At 36.2% G+C, this 25,983-nt stretch overlaps 2 protein-coding genes across 6 annotated transcripts in view; one reads left to right on the top strand and one right to left on the bottom strand.

Annotated features, from left to right (window-relative positions):
- NT5C3A (5'-nucleotidase, cytosolic IIIA) overlaps positions 1-11,851 on the bottom strand; it is a 34,157-nt gene extending 22,306 nt beyond the window's left edge. Inside the window, exon 1 of one of the 5 annotated variants that reach the window (XM_063304057.1) lies at positions 11,830-11,851. Coding sequence is in view for 1 of the 5 variants with exons in the window: in XM_063304051.1 (XP_063160121.1) it covers positions 11,121-11,258 (138 nt within the window). In the remaining 4 variants the exon portion in view is untranslated. Of the gene's footprint in view, positions 1-11,120; positions 11,576-11,829 lie in introns of those variants that run through there. The other 4 variants (XM_063304051.1, XM_063304056.1, XM_063304059.1 and 1 more) reach the window with 4 other exon arrangements.
- Positions 11,852-12,000: 149 nt separating this feature from the next.
- The window catches only part of BBS9 (Bardet-Biedl syndrome 9), a 210,010-nt gene continuing 196,027 nt past the window's right edge, over positions 12,001-25,983 (top strand). The window contains exons 1-5 of the mRNA XM_063304050.1: positions 12,001-12,389; positions 14,507-14,629; positions 15,081-15,231; positions 19,106-19,170; positions 20,902-21,015. Of these exons, the coding sequence (XP_063160120.1) occupies positions 14,518-14,629; positions 15,081-15,231; positions 19,106-19,170; positions 20,902-21,015 (442 nt within the window). The 5' untranslated portion in view covers positions 12,001-12,389; positions 14,507-14,517. The remainder of the gene's footprint in view (positions 12,390-14,506; positions 14,630-15,080; positions 15,232-19,105; positions 19,171-20,901; positions 21,016-25,983) is intronic.

Raw genomic sequence — 25,983 nt, 5'->3', positions numbered from 1 at the left:
CAAAAGGAAGAGGGGCCGACCAAGGGCAAGATGGATGGATGATATTCTAGAGGTGACGGACTCGTCCCTGGGGGAGCTGGGGGTGTTGACGACCGACAGGAAGCTCTGGTGTGGGCTGGTCCATGAAGTCACGAAGAGTCGGAAGCGACTAAACGAATAAACAACAACTGAAAAAAACTGATATGTTAGTTAGGAATTTTGATTAAGCTGAAATGGATTACAGAAATAATGTTTATTATAGTTAAAACTGGAGTAAGAGATTGATGTATTTTCTAGTATGTCTTTGCTGTACAGAGTCCAAAGTCATTCTTTTTGTATCTTTTTCTATTTATTTCTGCACTTTTTTAGTTTGTCTCTTTTTTCTTTAGTTTCTGTCTTTTCATGTTTTATCTATATTTTGGAATTTTTTTTTTAAAGAAGAGAATGATATCACACCAGAACATAAAATTTGGAGAAATTAGGAATTTAATCACAGCAAAATTTGAGTAGACAAATATAATTAATGGAGTAGATGGGGCAAATGGGTTTGGTAAAGAGAATTTTTATTACCAACATTTGCTTCAAACAACACAAATGCAATGGAATTAAGAGATGGACAAAATCAGAACTGAACAAAATGCATAACTGGACACAGAAGATGGAGAAACGCAATCCAGTCTGTCAGGTTATTTACAAATACAGTTTGTGAAAAACAGGATTTAAACCATATATTTAATTATTTGAATCAAATATATGATTTAAAGATAGAAAATTAAAGACAGTAGGAGTAATCATCTCCAAATCCATAGTTCAAAAGCACCTATCATCTTTTTCTTGGGTCCTTCTTAGTATTTAGCTTTCACACTGATATATTTCCCACTGGAACAATTAACTACTCTCACTTTGTCATTTGAAATGTTCTTATCCTCCACTATCTTGTCTAAATTTGTCACTATCTGTCTCCTCTTTACTTTTCTAAAACATTTTCTGCCTTTATCAATTCTTGAACCTAGGAAAACAAAATTATCTTCTACTTCACCTCTTCATAATCTGAAAATTCACTAAATTTGCAGGTTGTCATTCCCTTTGCTTTTTTATTAGATAAGACGTTCATATTTTTCACTTTCCACTTTTTATTTTGTTGATGAGCTCTTTTAACTCTACTTTTAGCTAACAAAATGGTATTGTCTGCATACCTAAAAATGTTACTGTTTTGAATTCCACTTTTGATTCCAACTGTTATCTCTTCCAATCTTTCCATTCTTATATTTACTCTGCAATAAAAGGATATGAGGGCAATATGCATCCTTCTCTCATTCCCTTCCTTAATCTGAACCACCTATTTTCCAAATTCAGTTCTTACAGCTGGTCCTTATTCACTGTAAAGATTCCTCAGAAGAATTATCAGGTATTTAAGGGCCATTATTTGTGTACATATGATGTTGTTATCGCTACCTATTATTACATATTACTGAGAGCCAGTCTGGTGTAATGGCTAAGGTACTAGGCTAGAAACTGGGAGACCCGGAGTTCTAGTCCTCCCTTATGCATGAAAATCAGCTGGGTGACTTTGGGTCGGTCATTCCCTCTCAGCCCAAACCACCTCACAGGGTTGTTGTTGTGGGGAAAAAAGAAGGCAGAAGTATTAGGTATGCCACCTTGAGCTGACCAAAAACAGAGGCAGGATAAAAAAAAAAAAGTACTTTGAATACTCTTGAGTATTTCTATCATAGTTGTAAATCTTTCTGTAATTTTTCTAATCTTAAAAAGATCTTTCACTTTTTTTTTTGTTATATTCCTCCATCTGTGGACATCCTTGAGATATCTTGAGATGTCTTTCCTCATCCTTGCTTGCTTAACCATAGGAAATCTGTGTTCTGTCATCATACTGTATGTCCTCCTTTTTCACCACTTCATTGCCAATGGCTCCCATGACAGTTTGTTCTAAAAGCCATCCAAATAGTTTCCTATTTGGGCATTTTTTTTCCCACTTTATTTTTCACAATGTCTCTTATCCCTTTACACAGCTGCTCCTGTTATCTTTTGCATAAATACACTAATTCTATTTCTGGATCAAATAAAGGCAGACTGTTCCCTTGAAGTGATAATTGATTAGCAAGCAAAAGATCAAAGACTTTGAACATGTAATGAGAGCAGATGATGGACTAGAAAAAAACAAATGCTTGGTACAGTTGAGGGAAGCAGAAGAGTATGATAGATAAAGGGTTGGGTGGGATTAAAGAGATGATTGGGATTTCCTAAGAAGAGCTAAAAGGTATTATTAAATCAGGACAAGCTAGGAACTATTTGCCTATACAGTCACATGGAAATGAAGCAACTCAGTATGTAGATGTTTTTCTGCATTCTTTAAACCTGCATGATAGTCCTAAACCATGCTAATGGTTTACTAAACACTGTTCTCTTGCCATGCATGTTTATGAGGATATATTGCGGTAAAGATAGGAGACCTTGGCTCTGTGTACAGCTACTCTAATATACTAAGACACCAGTAATATGGACTGGAGTTTCTTCTAAAGAACAAAAGGCACTCATGTTCAAATTCAATATTACTTGTCTTCAAGAAAAAATTCCTGTTCAGATTTTTTCTGAACAATAATATTGTTTTAGTTTAACTATGGTGGCTTAACTATAATGATTTATAATTTCATTAGTAAAACATTATTTTCTTCAGTGAATGGTATAGAAAGCTTTAAACAGGCTTCTAAAAAACCCCAAAACTGAACTTCACTAGTGGGAACCAATATTGTAAGTATACATTTATACACCCCCACACCCACAAAGGTATTAAATTAATACATCTATGATAAAGTGAATGAAAATTTAAATGGAATTCTACTTCTGGGTATGATGCATTATTTTTTACTCATATCTTAATTCTAAAAAGGGATGGCACCTTATGGTACAGTATTCTATGAAATTTGATTGCAGCAAATATTGGATAATAGGATAAAATTTATCAAAAAGACAAGTATTATTATTATCAGGATGATAAAAAACATAAACATAAACTGGGAGTTAATTGGTACAAAATTAATGAAGATGGTGAGAGAAGATATTACAGGAGATGCAGAGGCCCACAGAGAGATTCAGTCTGGAACACTGTATATTGAATTGGAAAGGCAACTGAAGGTAATATACAGAATAACAGAGGGAAGTAGGAAAACGTGTTTAAAGGAATGGAGGTGTCAGGTGTGGTAGAGCAAGATGGCATGAAAGAGAGGAAGCAAGTTTTTTGCTTCTAGGAGAATAGAAAAGCTTTATGTGCAATACTGAACATTCAATCTGGACATTTCATAAAAGGGAAAATAGAACCTTAACACGGTAATACATTCCTCAGTGCATGAAGGAGATACAATAAAATCTGCCAACTTTAAATGTCTGTGTTATTACCAAAAGGAATATGAATATGTAGGTTGCATTCACACAACACAGATGACATTGTCTGCTGTATCCCTGGGAACATGATTTACTCAATGAAACAGCAGCAGACAACATGGTTTCATCATGAGCAATACTTTGCCCAAATCTAATGTTCCTTTGCAGAAATTGTTCAGCTATTTTTAAAGTAAGTATATAAGAAAATAAAATGGCCACAGGGAATAGGGAGTTCTGTACCAAACAAACAAACAAACTGGGTTGCTTTTGCAGGGTCATTGTATGCTTTTGTATCTGCATCAGGCAACTAGATAGTTAACCTCTGCTTCCATGTTCATTCATGCAGCCATTCAAATTTTGGATACTGCCTTTAATCAATTTCAGATTTGCTTTTGACCTTATCCCTAGTCATAAATTATGATGAAAACTTACTATTGTTGATCGGTGCCTGTCTCTGCTTTATGAGAATTCTGTTTTAAAAGCTAGGTACAGTATAGAAGACCATTACACTAAGAAATTTTTTTGTCAACAAAGGAGTTAAGCAAGGATGTATTTTGGCACCATTACTGTTAGATCTGTATATCAATCTGCTTGTGGCCAAGATGAATAATCTAGCTCATCCTCCTAAACTGAAGATAATCCTCCTATATGCAAATGATGCTGTGCTGCTATTTCAGACACTGTTCTAAAGTAAGCTTAATATTAATAATAATTTATTAAATTTATACACTGCCTGACTCCCAGTAACATTTAACCTTTGCTTTAGATGCACATTGTAGTGCAGAAGCTCTCAAAATTAATTAAGCAAAAAGAAAAATTTTCGTATTTGTTAACCATCTAAAATGCACAGAAGTCAGCAACAGCCCTACTGCCTTTTTACTACTCTAGAGGTGCATTATGCAAACTGACTGCACTAAAAACATTCTTAGCTAGAGTGTGGATACAACTTTTGTTTGGAGACTAACTAGAACCATATAGTTCCTTCACTCCTTTGGAGAGAGTGAAATCTAAATTCTTAAGGAACGTATTTCAAGTGCCAACAATGCGTTCCTAATTTGATCTTGTGCCATGAGGCTGGTTTAACCAAAATTGAAACCTGTATTTGGACAGGCATTTTTTCTTATTGGCTAAAGTTACTTTTTCTTTCCCCCATGGATTTAACACCTCTAATTTTAAGTGAATCCTGGAGTAACACATTGCATGAGAAATTAAAGTGCTATGAGTTCTTATGTAATGCAAGCCTGATGAGGGGATATGAATATGCAGGGACAGCTCTTAAAGAGCAGGTCAAAGATTTGGAAGCACAATCAGATGGTCTGCCATACCCAAAGATGTAGTCTTGGGCAGTCATTTACCTTTTTTCAAGCTGGTTAGATATCTAAACCAAATTACAGTTTCCAAATTCAGAAAAGCCCTAACCCTGGCAAGATTTAAGCTGTTCTGGGGTGAAATTACAGGGTATCCTATTTGAACAAAGACTTTGCCCCTGTGGTGCTGAAGTTCCTGAAATACTAGCCTATATTCTTTTATACTGCTTCCATTACAAAGGTGCCCAGTTGCAACTAATAATGCTTATCAAGTCAGATTTCCAGGCCACCCAGATCCATTATAATTACAGTTGCTACTATTTAATCAATGTGATTTTATTTTTCCTAATGTAACTTACTATGTTTTAATTTGTAAATTAGGTCACATCTTGATCACCTCAGTTTCATAATTAATAGGTTTTACTGTGGTTTCTATTTGCTGTCTCACACATTTTGTTTTGTTTTTGAACTGGCATCTGACTGAAATAAGGTATCTATCTATCTGTAATTAAATTACATCTTTGTTGTAATTATTTTCTGAATACCTACATTTCTGGTTTTTTGTTGCCTTGTACTGCTATAGTTATATACATCATGGGATGAATTATTTCTAGTAACACTGCTTCATCCAAACAAAATAAAATCTACAAAACTACATATTTAAGCATTAAAAGTAATTCTATAAAAGAAACTGAAAATCTAAGGCAAATATGTTTAGTATACAAGGAACAGGAATAAATCCTTTATACAGCAACTCTTTTCAGCTTTTGATGTATAAACAAAAACGTTTGATACCGGATAAAATAATAGCAGCTATTTCCTCTTCATTCCAGTTCATCTGTATTTTAACATTTTATGCAGATTATGCAATCCTTTTTATATGGTATCCTTAAAATCTCCTTTATTATCTAATTCTTTGTAAAATAAAGTAATATTTTCTATTTAGAGAGAAGAAAATAGTCCACAAACTAAATCATTATAGTGATACCTTACAAACTATGCTAAAATTCAAATTAGTGCCCCCTACTGCTTTATCATGTATATAACAAAAATTGCTATTATTGTTAGATAGTAACCCTACCAATCAGATTAGAAATAATTTTTTAAACATTATTACCTTCATTATAGCTTTGTGGACATTTTATAATCTGCTGCATATCTGGAAGGTACCAAGTTGTAAACAGCTATCCTAAATATACACAATACCTTAGACAATAACCACAATGATTTAAAATTAATCAAATCAAGAGGAATATGATTGCCAAATTATTTGTGTAAAAACAAATAGTTAAATCCAATTCAATTATGTTCCTGCATTTATGCAATTTCAAGAATAAGTTTATACAAAATAGTCCCTATTATATCTAGATTGAGTTTATTAGTGTTTTAAAGTGTAGTTTTGTTTTGTTTTGTTTTAAACAGCCACAACAATCCAGATTTCTTACAAAATGACACTGAACAGTCATGAATCACTCATTTCAACTTAAAAGCAAAATAATATGTTTGGATGGGGAATCAAACCCTCCAACAAATATAAAATTCTAACAGACGTATTAAGGTAGCCCACAAGTTTTTAAAGTGTTGGGAGCTCCACTCCTGGCGCGACTGACTGCACATTTGCAAAAGTAATCAGAAATAAGTGACCTTTCTCGCTTATGACTCTAACTGCAACTATTAGTCAGCACATTTGTTGTAACCACCAAGGCTCTCTAGAAAGAAACTAGGACAGATGATACCATTGACTCTCCCACAGCAGTGATATTTCTATCTTTCTAAGGTTGCTCTTATATTTCCTTCAAACAAGTAAATAGGATTTATTTTTGGATAACATGTTTAGAACAAAGATAAGCTAGTAAATTAAATTCCATATCCTAAACTCACAAATACACACATAAGACTGAGGCTTCCTTGAATAGCGATGTCAAATCCTGTGCAAACACAACCAGACTTTGTACTTATGAAATGAACAAATTTGATATATCCAGGCTTCTCTTTTTCTACACTAATGGAACAAAGTCCAACATTATAACAGATTAAAGCTTCAATTACTGTAAAGAACAGCAAGATTAAAGAAAAGGATGTTGCGACACAAGTGAAATCTCAACCAAGAGGAAATCTGTATGAAAATGAGAGCAGGAATGACATCTAAAAATATGTTTCCATGTAATTCCTTTGATTACAGTGGTCAATATCACAATTTACTTGTACTCTAGCAATTTTTCCTGGGTAGAGCCATCCTTCTCTTTTGTAAGTACTGCTGTTATTTCTCCAGAACTCCAAGAACACAGTTACTTGGTTCACAACTGTTCTCTACCATCTCTCTGCCTATATCATTGTACACATTATATTCATTCTGAACTATGGCCTACATATATTCTTTTCTCTTTTCTTTTACATGGAGATCTCCCCTAAGCCTGTGAACCCACAAGATAATGAATCAATTTTTTCTGCTATATTATTCCTGTGCTGTTACAGGTATTCATGATTTCATAGGAGAAAGCTCTATTGTGTTATTCCCCACTGCAGTTCATAGTTGGGAGGATAGAGGGCCTCTAAGATGAGATGTAGTCTATTGTTGAATATTTATTTGGTTTGTTCTTGGTTACCATTGTAGGTTTTTTATGTTTTATTAACATTAGGTAGATAATATTAGTCTTTGACCAGCATATCATTGATACTGGGTTTTTGTACTTCTTTTTAATGTGTTGTTAGACCCCAGAGACACATCTGTGAGATGGGCAGCCATATATATCAATTTAATAAAATAAAGAAGTTAAATAAAGAAATAAAATAGAAGCATAGAAGTATTTGGAAGGTCCCCAAATACAATATATTACCATTCTTTTGCTTTCAGCCACCGTCTAGTATCCTATACATGCCTTTGGGCAAAGTAATTCAGAAGTCAGAATAAAGATTTACAAACATGCAACAGCATGAACTTCTTCCTTCCAAATTACAGATTCTGATCACTAATCTTCTGCTGATGAATGGAGGAAGCATAATTGTGCTAATTCAACTATTTCAGCAATATATTACCACAGTGGTGGTAACAGATACTAACAGAAACATAGTGGCTTTGATAGTGGAAAACTTGGAAAGACAACATAAATATTGAAATTAATATTAATCTTGGAGGCAAATATAGCTACTACAACCAAAAAGCCAATAATATGTCAATCTTCCAGAAATTTGCCTAGTTTTTTAAGCAATCACAATTGATAGTGCTAATCAGTACTATGTAAATCTCTTATGATTCAATTTTATTGGATGAATCTATCTACTTTCTATGCAACAATACTGTTCTACAGTGGATAAAAAAGTCTACACACCCCTGTTAAAATGCCAGGTTTTTGAGATGCAAAAAAATCAGACCAAGATAAATCACTTCAGAATTTTTTCCACCTTTAAGATAACATATAAGCTGTACAATTCAATTGAAAAACAAACTGAAATCTTTTAGGGCAGAAAAAACTAGACTAACATGGTTGCATAAATGTGCACACCCTCTTATAAGTAGGGATGTGGGTGTGTTCAGAATTAACCAATCACATTCAAACTGAAGTTAAATCGTAGTCAGTACACAACTGCCATCAATTAAAGTGAGTCTGATCAAGCCCATATAAAGTTCGGCTGTTCTAATAGGATTTTTCTGACATTTACTCAGTTGCCTCTTACAGCAAAAACCATGGTCTGTAAAGAGCTTACAAAGCATCAAAGGGATCTCATTTTTGGAAGGTATCAATCAGGAGAAGGGTACAAAAAATTTCCAAGGCATTGGATATACCATGGAACACAGTGAAGAGAGTTATCAACAAGTGGAGAAAATACGGCACAAAAGTTGACATTACCAAGAACCAGATATCCCTCCAAAATTGATGAAAAAACAAGAAGAAAACTGTGCCAAGAGGCTGAAACATTAAAGGAGCTGCAGGAATTTCTGGCAAGAACTAGTTGTGTACTACATGTGACAACCATCTCCCATATTCTTCATATGTCTGTGCTGCGGGGTAGGGTGGTAAGACAGAATCCTCTTCTTACAAAGAAAAACATCCAAGCTTGGCTCCATTTTGCAAAAACTTACATCAAGTCTGACAAAAGCATGTGAGAAAATGTGTTATGGTCTGATGAGACCAAGGTTGAACGTCTTGGCCATCATTCCAAAAAGTATGTTTGGCGCAAAAACAACACTGCAGATCACCAAAAGAACACCATACCAACAGCGAAGCATGGTGGTGGCAGCATTATGCTTTGGGGCTGCTTTTCTTCAGCTGGAACTGGGGCTTTAGTCAAGGTGGAGGGAATTACGAACAGTTCCAAATATCAGTCAATTTTGGCACAAAACCTTCAGGCCTCTGCTAAAATGCTGAAGATGAAGAGGAATTTCACCTTTCAACATGACAATGACCCAAAGCATACCTCCAAATTAACAAAAGAATGGCTTCACCAGATGATGATCAAAGTTTTGGAATGGCCCAGCCAGAGCCCAGACCCGAATCCAATTGAAAATCTGGGGAGTGACCTGAAGAGGGCTGTGCACAGGAGATGCCCTCGCAATCGGACAGATTTGGAGTGCTTCTGCAAGGAAGAGCAGGCAAAGATTCCCATTTGTTTGTTTTGCAATTGAATTGTACAGCTTGTATGTTATATTAAAGGTGGAAAAAATTCTGAAGTGATTTATCTTGGTCTGATTTTTTTACATATCAAAAACCTGGCGTTTTAACAGGGGTGTGTAGACTTTTTATATCCACTGTATCTCAGCATTATTTGCTTCTCTTTTAAACTAAAAAACGCCACGCACTGTAACTTTTCCTCACAAAAAAATTCCTTTAGTGTCTTAAGGCTTTCTTTCCTAAACCATCACTAAACTGTGGATAGGGGTTTATAAAGAGATCAGTCATAGAAGCTTCTTGCATGGAGGGAGTCAAAACCAGAAAGAAAGAAGAAAAATATACAAAATATTTGTTGGATTAGACCTAATGGTACACTAGAGGAGAAACTATGGAAACTAACAGCTTCATTGCTTTCAGAAAAATAATATAAAACTTTCCCCAAACACTGTTAAAGATGCATTGCTCATTAAACTATGAGTATATTTATGTACACAGAAAATTGCTTAGATTTTGACTGGCCACTGTTGAGCCCTATACTGTTGATCTAAAATACCATTCAACACTTCACTGACTACCACATCACAACATACCATTGTTTTCTTAACCATATACGGAATTAATCCAATTTCTTGATTTTCTTGACATACTAGGCACATAGGCTGCTGTTGCATAACATTGAACTACAGTTGACTATGTCATAGTTCAGTATGAAGTGCAACCCAACTACCACTGAAATGTATATAAACAGCTTCACACTTCCCAGCCTACCATTACTTTCATTCTTAGCTTTCAAGAAAATACATACATGATCAATTTTGGGGGTTCAGTGTAGTAAGTATCTGATTACTTTTGTATGGCAAATGAATCTTTGCTTCATAGGCCTATATTAAAGAATACAAGATAACTCTATTTTGCTGTTGCAGGTATGTCCTGCTTGTGGGTATCGCATTGATATTTTATATTATTTATTATTGTAATTTTAGATTGTGGATTTTATAATTGTTGTTTTAATTGATTACTGTAAACCGCCCAGAGTCCCCAGAAGGGAGGAGATGGGCGGGGACAAATTGGATATATAAATAAATAAAATATTTGTGTAAGGAACTACAAGAATAGAGTGTTACCTAAATTGATCCACAGCTTTTATGTTCTTCTCTGCAATGTAAACATGTAAATTAAGGTAATAGCATATTAAGTGAAAAAGGTTGGTATGCACCTCTGGGCAATTTGCTACAGATGTTTATCAGGAATTGACTACAGCAATCTGGTAACTTCTTTCTTACTCAAAACATCTTCAGATAATCTCAATTAAGTAAACATTCTTTATTGGTTAAAGAGGATAATAGTCACATTACCTAGATAATGTGGATCCTACATTCATGAATACAATAGTCAATTCCAGGCAGCCAACAAACTTACTTATTGGATAACCTGAGAATGGATATTAAAGTGAAAACTAAGCCTTATGTGCATAAATACCCCATGTAATTAACACTAGGCTGAGACAGCAACCTGTATATTCCATTTACATACATATGTGGTTGAGCCAACTATGCCAATCTAGTTTACCAACTTCCTTCAGCGACACTCTCAATTGGTAAACAAAGGATTACCATCGCAACTTATGTTCAGAGCCCTATAGCCAGATCCCAAGTATGTTTACTTCTAAGCTTATTCTATTCGTTAGGATTCATTTTCAATCAACAGTGCCAAAATTGGAAGTACTAATTGCACAATTGCTCGGTTGCAAGTCTTGGTGAACTCCACGAAGCTGATATCCGGAGAGAAGGCATAGAACTGAGCATTTCGGGTCATAAAGCGCGCTTACCATCTCTATAATCTTCGTTTTCCTGCCCGTTTTCTTCTTTACGGTGAAGATGTATTGGGCCAGGACTACTCCCCCCACCAGTGCGCACACACTGGCGCTGGCCACTGCTCCCACTTTGGCTACAGCGCTCTTGTCCATGGCGGCACACTTACACGCCGGCTCTGAAGACGAACAAAATGGAGATTTCGGCGAGGTGGCGGGGTCTGGACCTCCGACAAACCACAAGGTAGCCCTCCCAGGCCCTGCACGCCGCTTGCCGCCCTGGGCCCTTGTGGTTAGTGTCCCTGTCCTTTAAAACGCCGTTAAGCGGGAAAAGGAGCCGAATCCCGTCTCTTGCTGCCTCAGACGCTCTATTCCCTCCCTACCAGCGAGTGCGTCTCACCTACAAGCAAAACGGCGGTTGACCCTAACAACGCTCTTCACGGTTGAACTGAGCAAGCGAGTACTAGGACTATTAGGAAGCGCCCGGCTGAGCCAGTGGGAGAAACCATCTTATCCCACAACGGGGTGGGGCCTCTTTAGTTTCTTTTTTGTCTTTCTAGTTACTTATTTTAATTCAGAACAGCTCTTCCGTTTTGTGTGCTTACATTACAAAATGAAACTTAACAAGTAAGATGCGGGGGGAATACTTTGCCACTGCTGAATAGATATTTCCTCTTTGTATACCTAATAGTATAATCCAACCTACCGCTAGTCCACTAATACTTACCTTTTTTGGGCTAAGACTTCATTTCCCAGCATGCACTCCACCGCCTAGAATACCACTCCCACCGGCCGCAAACTTCAGCGGAGGTTGCCGCCTTCTCGTCCAAGAGACTTTCCTTGGGAATAGGAGGGGGCGGAGCAGATGTTGGTTGTTGAGGTGCTATGACAACGGGAACAGAAATGGCGGCGCGCGGAGTGGCTTAGGTGGTGCCTGTAGCTTTTCATCTAACTATTCACGTAACTAAGTTCATCCACGTTTCTGCTCAGTAGACTTGATTTTATCTTCATCATGGCCGTTTCTGTTTACTTCTCATAGGTTTCTCTTGTAATGCTGACGTAAAAGGACGGCAATTAAAGAGCTACCGTGCTCTATTTTGGTCCTAATATAGACAGACAAACCCTAAAGTCGGTGAGAAGTGACCCTCTTTCCTTTAGTGCTCATTTCTCTTCCCCGTCACACGCATGTGCTGCTTAAGCTCTTGAAATGAGCTAGTGCTCCTTCTCTGTAACAGTGAGTTTGTGTAAGGAAGGACAAGAAGATTCTTCAATTACCGAACAAGTCGGGTAAGTCAAAACGAGTATAATTTAGTGCAATGGAAAGATCTATTATTTGGAAGAGCACAATACACTGCAAGTTTTCACCCAAGTAGTAACAGCTTTGCGATGTGATGTGTGTAAGATTGCCATTATGGCCATGCACTTTTATGCATGCTTAGTTTGGAATAAATCTGTTAAGTTCAGTAGGAATTGTAGTAGAAAGGTTTGGGCTGCTTGGGGGTGTGTGTAATGTAAGCACCCCTCTTCCATGGGTTCAGTAATGCATTTGTGCATGTTTTCTAGATCAACACAAAAGGATATGCTTGTGATAGTCTCTTGTTAGTGCTATTCCAATCACTATAGTATTGAGTATTGTACAAGGGTTGTTTTGTTTGTTTTTAATATTACAAATGAGCAGTGCTGGTATATTCTTAAAGAGCTTTTTCACTATTTGTTGAAAGTGGTATTTTAGATTAACTTAGATATGGCAACATTTGCACAGTTTTGTCAAAGATTTTGCAATTGGTAGAACACTTTTTAGATAGTAGCTACATTTATTGTGATTTGAATATGTATACTTAAAAAAACCTTTGCATTAATATACTCACTTGGTATTGCCAAGCTAAGGATTACTCAGTTTTTCTTCTTCGCCATATACTATACCAGACAACTTTAAGTAGGTATTAGTACAAGCTGTTTATATTCTGCCAGACGGAGTTCCTTAGCTTCTGTCACAAGGACAACTTGAAGTCAATCATGGTAGAGAATTAAATGATCTGGTTATGACCACGTTCCCATTAAATCCGATTTTTTTGTTCTGTTGGTTTTTAATCTTTTGTTTGCCACTTAGATTTGCAACTGGCAAGATGGGAAGCTATATAAATAATATAATTAATCAAAGGGAAACTTTTGTTGTCACTGATGGGAATAGGGTAATAACATGTTGCCTTGATTAGTTATTTTCATATTACAAATGGGACGTGCAACAAAATATTTTTGTTCCAGCCTGTCAGTCATTCTTTGTTCCACAATATTCTGTTCTAGTCCTCTTCCCACTCGGTTTTCCTTTTCTTATGTTCAAAAGGCAGTATGTATTCTGTTGTCATTAGGATTTTTTTTTTTTCATATTTATACTTTTCTGCAGGTTTCTGCTTCTCCAAGGCTTCAAATATGTCTTCCATGTACAAGGGCATTGCTCCTTTGGCTATATAAGCAACCTCACTGTTAACATCAGAAAGAGAGAAATTATACTGGATGGTACCCAAATAGCAGATTTGAAGTAGTTAGAAAAGATCCTCGTATCGTGTTAAATATTGCTCCAAACAACACCTCACAAACAATTTACAAGGGCTTTGAGGAGTGCAAAATGAAAAGGAGCAAGATTGTCCATTGTAGAAATAGATTTCCATTTTGGATCTTAATATTGCAAAATATCAAGTCAACTCAAAACAAATCAAGGTCCTTTTTTTTTTTGAAGAATTTGCAGTAATTGGATAAGATGCTTGTTCTTTCAAACTTTTGTGAAGGGATGCATCATGCTTTAACTTATGTAACTGTGTTACTAAGCTGCCAGCATTATGTTTATCTCTTGTACCACACTGGAGTGAGGGTATTTATTCAATAAAGAATACAAAATGAAATCCCTAGCTGTTGCATTTTGTGGTCTATGTTGTTAAAGCTTGATACAGTACACATAACTCTTTCCTTTAAGCATAATGTAATCACTGTGACTCTGATCCAGCAAGACCTTCAGGGTACATGAGGATTTAGAACAGGTATTATAGCCTCAATCTCATAAACTGCTTTTAAATTTCTCCTGAGTTTGTTTAATGGTTGACGTAGGGTACAGAATTGAAAACTCCATTAGACTGCAATCTTTGTTCCTAACTCTGTACTCCTAGCTGTGCAGTTTGCATTTTTTGTTTTGATTTGTGAGATGCCAACTAAAATGGCAACACATAGTTGTGTTGCATCAGCACTGTGAATGATGAGCTTGATGCATAGCAGAAGTAATGATTTATTGTGTTTTGAAGGACAAATATATTCATATTTACTTTCTGAACAGAGATGTTAGATGAAATATTAAATATTGTTAAAAACGGTTCATAGTAAGTGTTTTATACTAGTCAGTTTTTTCACACTAGGGCTGCAGAGAATGTCTTTATTTAAAGCCCGGGAGTGGTGGTCTACAACAGTCGGCAATAAAGAAGAATTTGACCAAGGATGCTTATGTGTGGCAAATGTTGACAATAGCAGCAGTGCACAAGGTTAGTGGATACTTTTAAAATTAATGTGTGATTAAAATTATAAAATTTTATTGCTTGCAGTCAGGTCTGAAGTTGTAATTCCAAACATTTATTGTAAGATGTATCTTATTAAACTTAGAAGAATTGAATTCTAGGAAAATAGCTAGTGTTCTATGGTATTAGGCTGGGACTGGATAAAACCTCTGAATCATGGAGCTCACTGGGAAGCTTTAGGCCAGTTATAATTTCTTAGTCCAACTTAACTAATAGGTTGGCTTTGGTAAGGATAAAATGTTAGGAGACCTGGATATGTGCCTACTTGAGCATGTAAAGAAGAGATGTAAATAATATTTATTTAAAACCATGCACAGATTGATCCTATGGCATGTTTACTTAGAACATTGTAGAAGGAACTGCGTATGGATATTTGTGTCAACTTCATTGTTCTTCCATAAATATGTTTTTATTTCAGATAAAATTATTGTGGGAAGTTATATGGGATTTCTTAGAATATATAATCCCCATCCTATAAAACCTGGAGATGCTATGCAAGCTGAAGATTTGCTCTTGGAAGTGCAATTACGTGAGCCATTATTGCAAGTGGAAGTAGGAAAATTTGTTTCGTAAGTAAACAGTACTGCTGCTTGTGATCAAGCTAATTGGTAGACTTAAACTAATTTATCTTACTGCTACGACCAGCTTGCTTCCCTAATGTGTATTTTATGAAGTGTCTTGGGATTGTAGTGTAGTAATCAAGATACAACCTTTGGATGCTTACATTTCTTGGAGCAATCCTAAAGCTCAGAAATATTAAGTTTCCTAACTATAGCTCCAAGAGAGTAGAAAAAAAGTCTTGTTACTCTTACATTTATTCAGACATTTATCAAAAGATCAGGATATGTTATCAGCTTCTACTTTCCAGTAATGTATTCCACTGTTTCCTGCTTCTGTTGAATTATCATTTACCACAATGTCCAGATTAGCAATTACAGTAAGTGCAAGAGGTGAGCTGAATTTTTGTGAGTGACTACTTGTACAAAAGAGGATTTTTGGGGAGAAAGGATTCAAGGAGAACCCTTATCCCAACTACCTTTTCCTCTCTTTTGTACTGTTGGTTTTTGTTTGCTGATTTTCTTGGCAAATGTTGTGGTATTATTGTCCTTCTAATTGGTTCAATCACTTAGTTAATTAGAGATCATATTGTCATAATACACTGCTATTCAGACATTGCTGTGTGGCAGTGTTACAAAACAAAATTAGAATGAGATCATTGTGTTCATATTGTAGGAGGGCACATTTTTCATGAAATTCGTCTTAGTTTCATGATTTTAAGTAGCAACCACCAGATTGTATGCTGGTTTCAATCATGGTTTGAAGATTAATTTTTCATGACGAGTTGTGAAGAGCAAAAACCAAGAAATAAAGAATATTGCAGCATACAAAAAGTTAGATGTTCATGATGATCTGGAAGTTCTGTTCTTCCAGAGTTCATGAATCTGTGGAATAATAATAATAATTTATTAAATGTGTGTGCTGCCTGACTCTCAACAACTCTGGGCAGCTCACAACAATCAAACAAATTACAATAAAATATTTAAAAGATAAAGATAAAAGATGGCAAGCACAATGGACGAGAAGGACGGAAGCAAGGGGTCTCACTTTCCCTCTCCAAAGGCCAGGGTGAAAAGCCAGATCTTCATGGCTCTTCTAAACAATAGCAGAGTGATGACCATTTGGATCTCAGGGGGAACCTTGTTCCAGAGGGCAGGCACTGCTACAGAGAAGGCAAGGGACCTGGGCAGATGCTATGGGAGCCAGGCAGTTCCTCAAGTAACCAGGCTGTATACCATATAGGATATAGATAACAGCCAGCACTTTGAATTGCATCTGGAAGCAAACTGGCAACCAATGCAGCTGTGAAGCAGAGGTTTTACTTGGGCATACTAAGGTATGCCCATTACTGCTCACACTGCCACATTCTGAACCAATTGAAGCTTCTGGATGGTTTTCTCAAGCAATGCATTCATGAACACGCAGAGAGGTTTGCAAATTTTATTAGGAAGTTTTTAAGCAAATAGCAAGTGGCACAGGAAAGGTGTGTGCAAATGTATATACACCCACATAAGAGAAATCAAGTTCCCACAAGTCCAACAAGCTTGCCTTGAGAGAGAGTCCAAATCTAAACCAGCAGGCACAAGAGTGGTCAGGTGAAGTCTAAGGATACAAATGTCATAGCAGGGTTGTCAGCTGGTCCAGGTCCAGAATCATGGTTACAAGATGGAAAGTCAAAGGGCAAGGCACACAGAGTCTAGGTTAACAAATGATCGTTGCCAAAAGAGGGCTTGAGTTGGCTGCTCTTCTTAAATAGAGGCAACCCCAGTGTTGCTCATTTGGAAGGGTGAAGTTCTTTTGCAAGAAGCCTCACAGAATGCCTTTGCTCTGTTCTCCTTTCTGGACAGTGAGCCCTTGCACTGAGAGGGGGGTGGGCAGCTCAGATTCACCTTCTGAGACTGGCGGCAGCTGTGACTCCTGGTTATTGGGCAGCAGTTGCTCAGGCAGCAGTTTGCCTGGAAATTCTGGCTGGTTGCTGTCAGTTTCCTCAGAGTCTGAGCTTGCCATGTCAGGCAGCCCCATATAGAGTACAAGATGACTAGGGCATGAGTGACTGTCTGAAGGTTCCCCCACTCTAGGAGAAGATGCAACTGTCACACCAGATGGAGTTGTGAAAAGGCCTTCGTGGCCACAGTTGCCATCTGTTCTTCAAGTAGGAGCTGTGAGTCCCTTAGTTTGCACACCAGCCTAGAAGGGGGAAGTACTACCCAATCCATGGTCAAAGATGGAATATCCCTACATCTTGTTGGTCTGAACACCCACAGCCACTCAGTCTTGGTAGGATTGAGTCTGAGGTGGTTCCTCCTCATCCAAACCCACATAGCCTCCAAGCACCAGGACAGAACTTGACAGCCTCACTTGGCTGGCCCAGGTCCAAAGATATAATTGGCTATCATCAGCATATTGATTACGCCTAACCCCAAACTGGCAAATGACCTCACCCAGCAGTTTCATGTAGATGTTGAAAAGGAGGGGAAAGAGAGTAGAACCCTGTGGCACCCCACAAAGGAGGAACCCAGGGAGTGACCTACCCTCCCAATTAACATTGATTGGAACCGGCCCCAGAGAAGGGAAGAGAACCATTACAAAACAGTGCCCTCAATCCCCAACACATGGAGCTGGCTCAAGATAGTGTGGTTGATGGTATTGATAGCTGCCAAGAGATCAAGGAGCACAAGGATGGATGCACACCTCCACCTCAGCTTTGCCGCAGGTCATTGACAAGCATGACCAAGGCTGTCTCAGTACTAAATCCTGGCCTGAAACCCAATTGAAATAGGTCTAGATAGTCTGTTTCCTCCAGGGTTCTCATCAGCTACAGACCAACCACCTTTTCAATAACCTTCCCCAGAAAGGGAAGGTTGGAGACTGTTGGGTCCAAGGACAGCTTCTTGAGGAGGGGGTGCATGACTGCCTCTTTCAAGGCAGAAGGTACCATCCCTCCTTCAGAGAGGCTGACACCATGGGCTGGACCCAGCCATTGGACACCTTCCTGGATGCTTTTATGACCCAGGAGGGGCCCAGATCCAGTAAATAGGTAGTCAAGAGTTCATAATCCCATAGCCCATAATTAGATTAGCTCTCAGGAGACCTATGTTCAAGTCCACCATCATTTAGTCATGCTTTCTCTGACTAACCTGCTGCATTAGATAATTGTTCTGGTGATAAAATAAAGGGAGATCACCATGTTAAAAAAAAAGTCCATTGAGTTGGGCGGCTAATATATTCAGATAAATAAATAAATGTTGATCAGTGTATTCAATATAATTAATGGTTATTGCAGTGCTGTAGAGATGCCACTTGTCAGGCTTGGTGGATTATTTATTTATAAAATTTGTCTACCACCAAACCTTAACTGGACACTGTGTGACTTACGGAGGTTACATATAAAATATAAAATACATACAAAATCAGACTTGCAAGATTGATATCAGCCCACCAGGTAGACCTGACCAGGAATCAGTTCCACAGGCAACTAAAGCTACTTTTTTTGAGAGTGGTTATATTAACAAGATCTTGCAAGTCCAATTGTGCTGTACCTCCTGCCCTTCTTATACACATATGAATTAGGGAGGTGTCTGTGAATTGGGGGGGTATCTATGTAAGCCGCTTCCGTATACATTCTGCTTGTTTTGGACTTAAGTTTTTCGCCTTGTTGCTTCAGTAATGGATCTTGCCTATCTCTGTCAAGATCATCTTCCTTATTCTCTACACGTAAGTATGCAGCTGTTAAAAAATGATTTGTCAAAAGTATTAAGTGCAAAAAAGTTTGTATGTTATGTGCTGTTCATATTTAGTATGATTTATTGGTCTTTTAGATTGTTGATCTTCAAGTAATGTATTTTTTTAAAAAAATCACATTTTTCCTCTTGTCCTTTCTGCTAGTGGCACAGAATTGCTTCATCTGGCTATATTGCATTGCAAAAAATTGTGCATCTATGCTGTCTCAGGTAAAAAATCAAATTATGATGGCAACTTACTTTCTCTTTCCCTACTTTTTACCTGTAAAATATAGCATGTTTTTCTTCCTCTAGATCTAAAGATACCAAATCTATTTCACATTATAAAAAAGAAGATACCCTTTTGGAGAACTTTCTATATTTATCTCTGTATTATTGAAAAAGTAATTATTAGATAGGTCAAGTAACACTACTGCTTCTAGAGAAGTTTTCCCTTAATTTGTGGCATTGAAAAGGAAGTTTCTAACACAGTAAAAGATGGTTGTACCATCTGGGGTGCTACTTACAGCAGTGCTTAAAAGTTTGTGAACCCTTTTGAATTTTCAATATTTCTGCATCAATATGATCTAAAATGTGAGCTGTTTTCTACAGAAGTCCTAAAACTAGATGAAGAGAACCCAACGAAAGAAATGAATCAAGAACGTTATACTTGTTCATTTATTTATTGAGGAATATTTTTGACTATATATTTTTGAAATACTGAAAATTCAAAAGGGTTCACACATTTTTAAGCACCACTATATATAGTTTGTTTATGCTCAGTGCAGAAAATTCAGTTTCAGGCTATCTGTAGCATAAAGGAAAGCTGTAGCTACATACGTTTTTGAAAATGGCATGTATACTTAAGAGCAAAACATCAGGAAATATAAGTTCTTATCGAAAGTGTATTTATTTTGGAAACATACAGCAATTCTAAAATCAGAATGAAAAATGCTTCATCATTGAACAATATTGATGATTGTATTCATTGCACAGTAGTCCTCCTTTCTGGTTTATCAATCTTAATGACCATTTAAAATGTTTTCTTGGTTAACCTTAATTACAAATGGTACACAGCTGAGTATTTCTAGTCTCTTTTTGTTTACTACAACTTGCTTATATTTTTTGAAAAACTCTTCTTTTAGTAAGAATCATGTAATAGGAGCATACCTTAGTAAACCTGCAGCTCAGCGTATTTGCTCAGACTGACTGCAGAAGACTTTTATGAGCAATTGTATTGGTGCCAACGTTAGCTTATTGTGCCGCAATTTGTTTAAATCATCAGTAGTAAAAGAGTTGCTTCATACATGCAGAAAGAAGATAAGGCACACCCACTTGGGGGACTGTGTAATAGGATAATAATGTGATTGATTAATTATGTGCCATTGAATCATTTTCAGCTCTTAGCGACCACATAGATATTTCTACATGATGATCTGTAGTGGAATGATATGCTTTGAACACCCTTATATTTCAAAAACTGCCTCATATGAAAAGTGGATCAGTTAACTTTTCTCTGAAGCTCTGTCCCCTTAAGGAACAGGTAGCTTGCAGCTCTTCAGTTGCTGTTAGATTCCAAGCTCTGTTGATCCCAGATAGCAAGTTATGGATGATGAGGAGTTAAGGGTCTACCAAAATTTAGGGTGATTGTGATGTCATTCCTCCATTTGCACTATAGTACAGTTCTGTATTACCAATTTGACATCAGAACCAATTCAAACAGAATAAATTGGAAACTTCCAGTCATGTGAGAAAAATGTACTGCACTTACCTTTAAGAAGTGATTGATTGATTTTTCCCCAGTTTTGTGGTATATTCAAAAGGATTTGGGAAGTGGAATATATGGTATAATTCGGTGAAACAGTATTCAAGTGTAACATGATTACACTATGGTATCTTTCACAATACATTTTCCACAGAAAATCCTGCAAGCTTAATGCAACCCTTTTCTTTATTTAATAGGAAGCTTAGGAAACATTGAACACGGCAACCAATACCAGCTAAAACGTATGTATGAACACAATCTTCAGCGAACAGCTTATAACATGACATATGGACCATTTGGAGGTATAAAAGGTAAAATATCAGGCTAGGCCTTTTTTCACTAATATAGAAAGAACCGAGGAGCATTACTTTAAGACACTGGTGCCAAACCTGTGGCTCAGGGGTCACCACATGCAGCTGGCTGAGGGATCAGATGCTACCATCCGTATTCCCCTACTGATTTTGTTGTCCAGCAACAGCAAATTTGCCATTTTTCCCTGCCTCATTCTATTGCTTCTTCTGTATATGAGACAACTTTATATGAAAGAGAATATATATGAGAGAGTGGTGGAATTATTTATCTTTGTTCACGTGGTTCTTAATGTATTTTAAACCTAGGGGCAGATGTGGGAGGATGGCTATTGTGTTAAATGTGTTAAATTTGAACAATTAAATGTTTGATTAATGTTAAGATTTAATGTATATAATTTCTTATCTCTGAACCATTTTACGTGTTTTTGCTTTCCCCTCTGTGGCCTTACCCTCTACATGTAGTTCCCAATATGTCATTCAAAGATTGGTTCAGCCCTGCAACAGCTGCAATCCCCTCTAAGAAAGACTGGACACCACTGATGGCATGAAAATGGCAAATAAATAATGTGATCATTATTTTTTTACTTGTTCAAAGAATAGGCAAAACAATAATCTTTCTGGAAATATAATAGCATACCTCCTTAGAGGATAATGTACAGTGGTGATTTCAGGGTTTAGGATACCCAGAAAAGATCCCTGCTATCACCTGGTTGTGTATATTTGTACCATTCTGCTCTCAGTTTCTTAATTCTGTCCCCTTCTCAAAGGAAGGAGCAAGAACACAGAAGTTGTTAGAGTATGTGGTTTAAATTGGATAATAGATTAGATTACAATGCCTTATGGCTAGATTGTTTCTTTGAAAAAAGCAGGAATTCCAGAATGTGTATCAAATGTCTTTGGTCTACAATTGTTAAAGGATCATTCAGTGATAAGTAGTGATCTAAAAGTATGGGATAAATACAGAAAAAGAATTAGTCCTTATCTATCACCTCATGTTTCACTATTAAATGTTTATTTACATAAAGGAGAATGTACAAAAAATTGTCAGTGGATGGACAATAATTCATATAAAATGCAAGACTTAATTTTAATAAGGCAAAAATGAAATCCTTTGAGATTTTTTTCCTCAGAATGGCCAGAATCACCTCATTGGTTTCATTGTTTATATATACAAATAATACAGTCCAAAATAAATTACAAAAACAAGGTGGAATAATAAAAGATTTGACTGAATTTAAAAAACCTATCACACAAAACTCAGAGTCATTGGGAGTTGGGTGGCATAGACATTTGATAAAACAATAAATAAAAATAATTCACTAGAAGTTATTTATAAGTTACTGATGAAGTAAAATCCATAAAGTGCACAAAGCAAAGGCTGTATAATTAAATGGATGCAGAATTTAAACAGAACAATTGTCCTGCAACAATGGGAGTATCACTGGAAGAAAATGTCAAAATTATGGTTAATTTTACACTTAGAGACAATTGGTACAAGATGTTTTAACAATAGTATATTACCCCAGTATTGATTATGATACTAGGCAAATCATTTTTTAAAAATTATTGCAAATATAGCAATCAACTGGGATCATTGTTTTCATATATGGTGGCAATTGTATAAAGCTCAACAATATTGGAAAATGATTTAGAATCAAATTTTACAGGTGGGTTTCTCTTTTCAGCCTGCTATTTTCTTATTAAATATTACTAAACCTTATATCCTTATAAAGTATTCAGAACTGGCTTTGTACATGGGAACAGCTGCTAGGATTCTTTGTGTTTCTCACTGGAAATTATGAACAATCCCTTCCACTGAAAAATGGCAAATTAAGATTATACATCAACGTTAAAACTGTTTTCACATCTGAAAAACAAATCTGATGTGGAATTTAATTCAATGTGGAAACCATTTTTGGAGTTAAATCTTATAAATGGGTTTGTACCACATTCAGAGTTTGAGATTATAATACTCTTTTTAAAAACGATTTATCTAAATCATCAGATTTTCCAGATTAGGCAAATATAATTACAATTTTTAATCTCAATTTATAAATTATAATTTGGGTAATATTGGCTCAACTCTGCTCACTTCTTAAGGGAGGACACAACAGCATAGATCAGATCAAATAAGAGCATGCCTGTGAAAAAGAGATATAGCCTTTTGGATTTTTTTAAAAATAAAACTTGAGTGTGGTACCAAATTTCCAAGCCCTCCAGGCCATGAAACCTGTCATTCCAGTAATAAAATAGAAACCAGAGAAGGCCATTGCTGATATGCTATAAGAATATATAAGAATAAACGCTTTTAAAAACTGCAGGAAATATGGGACCTGAGATGTCTAGAAACTAATCTGGCATGTTGTGGAAATTGAGAAGCCATTGTTAGTGTAATGGTATTGACAACGTCTTAATAAAATGCCTTTTTTCTAGTTTGGCTTCTGCTTTCTTCATAGAGCACATTTAATCATAATAGCATTAATGCATATGTGTTTAATTTGGACAAAATCCAGATGAAATTATAATATATCATTTTATAGTGTGTATTTCTCTAGTAAGAGCCTATTTCATGTAGAGGTTAAAGGCATCAGGCTAGAAACTGGGAGACCATGAGTTCTAGTCCTGCCTTGGGTACGAAGCAGCTGGGAGATTTTGGGCCAGTCCTTCGCTCTTAGCTCAAGGAAGCAAGCAGTATCAACCACTTCCAAAAAATGTTGCCCAGAAAACTGCAGGGACTAGTCCAGGCAATTGCCAAGAGTCAAGACTGACTTGAAGGCAACAAACAAACAAAAAGTTTAGTATTTTTTTCTTGATAGTTTTCTTGTCTTTATTTTCTGATATGTCCATTAATATTGAATTTTTTAAAATGGTGTTCAAATGTTAGGCAGCATTAGTTAGTCTTCTGAAAATACAAAATAGTATGCTTTGTTACATATCATTTTTTAAAAGTTTATAAACCAAAATATTTTTTTTCAGTTTCTAGGGAATGGGAAACAAATTTTATTTTAGCTTATATGTTGTTTCTTAAGTTTGGAAGGCTGATATCCTTCTATATTTTAATTAAAATTCAGTTTATGAAATCATGAGATGAAAACAAGATCTTTCTTTATGAATGCAGAAGTTTTTAACCACCAGAGGGCACTCATGTATTCTGAATCATAATTGAAATTCAACCAAAAATGTTTTAAAAAATTGTAAGACATTTAAATCACAAATAATGAATATACATGTTCTGAAGAATGCCAATATATATAGCCAAAGTATTGAAATTCTTTTGTTTCTCATTCTTACTAGTAAAGGTAAAGGTTTCCCTTGACGTAAAGTCCAGTCGAGTCCGACTCTAGGGGGCGGTGCTCATCTCCGTTTCTAAGCCTTGGAGCCGGCGTTGTCCATAGGACACTTCCGGGTCATGTGGCCAGCATGACTCACGGAACGCCGTTACCTTCCCGCCGAAGCGGTACCAATTAATCTACTCACATTTGCATGTTTTCGAACTGCTTGGTGTGCAGGAGCTGGGATTAACAACGGGAGCTCACCCCGCCGCGCGGTTTCGAACCGCCGACCTTCCGATCGACAGCTCAGCGGTTTAACCCGCAGCGCCACCGCGTCCCTATCATTCTTACTAGTGAAGCTTAATATTGAACTGAAGAATTCCTAAGATTAGGATAAATGTTTCTTCATTTTTCTTCATTGTTTTGTTTTGGCTATACGACATCTGGTATAAGTAACTAGGTTATAATGGTTAATTAAGCCATCCCTTGATTTGCTGACACTACTGGTTGAGGGCACCAGGAGTTGTTTTTTGGAATGTTGGATTTTTTTTTAATGTTCTTATCACTGCTGCTATGAGCCGCCCAGAGTTATGGCACATAAGGTGGGCAGCACTATATGCCCCTTAAATAAAATAAAATACGATACAATAAAATACAATAAAGCTGGAAAAATCCATAGATGTGTGGATGTCAATTCTTATGGCTAGCTGTTGCCCTAGTTGTAATCAGACATTATTCAAAGACTAACTTAAGCTTGATTAGCTTCATTGCACCAAGGTATAACATAATGAAAATATTTGGAATAATATTATAGTGATTCCTGCTTGATGAATGGTTCATAGTGATAATTTACAGATCATGAATTCACATACTTTATTGCATTTATTTATATGTTGAACTCATAATACCAGTTGAACTGTTCCTAAAACCATGGGCATGTGAAAATGCAAATACAAAGTATTATACTATAATAATAAAATGAAATAAAAATCACTGAAATGATACAGGGATTAGATGCTGGATATTTTTAAATTTTGATTCTTCAATTTTTGGCATAGATATTGGAAGCATAGTTATAGTTAGTAGACATAATAATTATAGAAAATAATCTATCCTCTCTGTCAGAATACTGTGTCTAGTTTCTGTTGTATTTTAGGATTTTCATTAAAAAGTAGATTTTATAGAACTTAGTTTTCTTACCCTAATTCCCTTTTTAACGCTTTTAAAATATTCTTGGTGGCTTGATGTATATTATGAGCTTGATCTCTACAGTTTAACGAATTCTGGAGTTTTAGTTGAAATTAAGCCATGAAATTTCATCCCATGAAAATAACATTTTATAGTATTTTGCTAACTTGGTTAATGATGGTTACAGACCAAATACGTAATTTGATAATCTTTTAAAAAATCTAAGATTTTAATGAAACGTCAATGAAATATTGAATGAATGAAATAATGTCAAATGAAATATTCATCCATATTTCATTTGACAATAGCATAACATGAGATTCTAACCATTGACAGAAATCACACATAGGGCTAATATCAAAGTCTGGTATTAGAAGTTGCAGCTGTTTAAAAATTCTTTTATGGCATTTATTAATGAGTGAAAAAGTTCTTTTGAAGTAGTCTGAATATAAAAATTGGTATTTTAACTCTAAAATTGTGCCTTCTTTCAGTTGAAAGCGTTTGAGTT

Source organism: Candoia aspera, chromosome 4 (genome assembly GCF_035149785.1).
Source record: "Candoia aspera isolate rCanAsp1 chromosome 4, rCanAsp1.hap2, whole genome shotgun sequence".
NCBI lineage: Eukaryota > Metazoa > Chordata > Lepidosauria > Squamata > Boidae > Candoia > Candoia aspera.
Note: the sequence above shows the minus strand (reverse complement) of the source record. Positions and strands in the feature narration are given on the sequence as shown.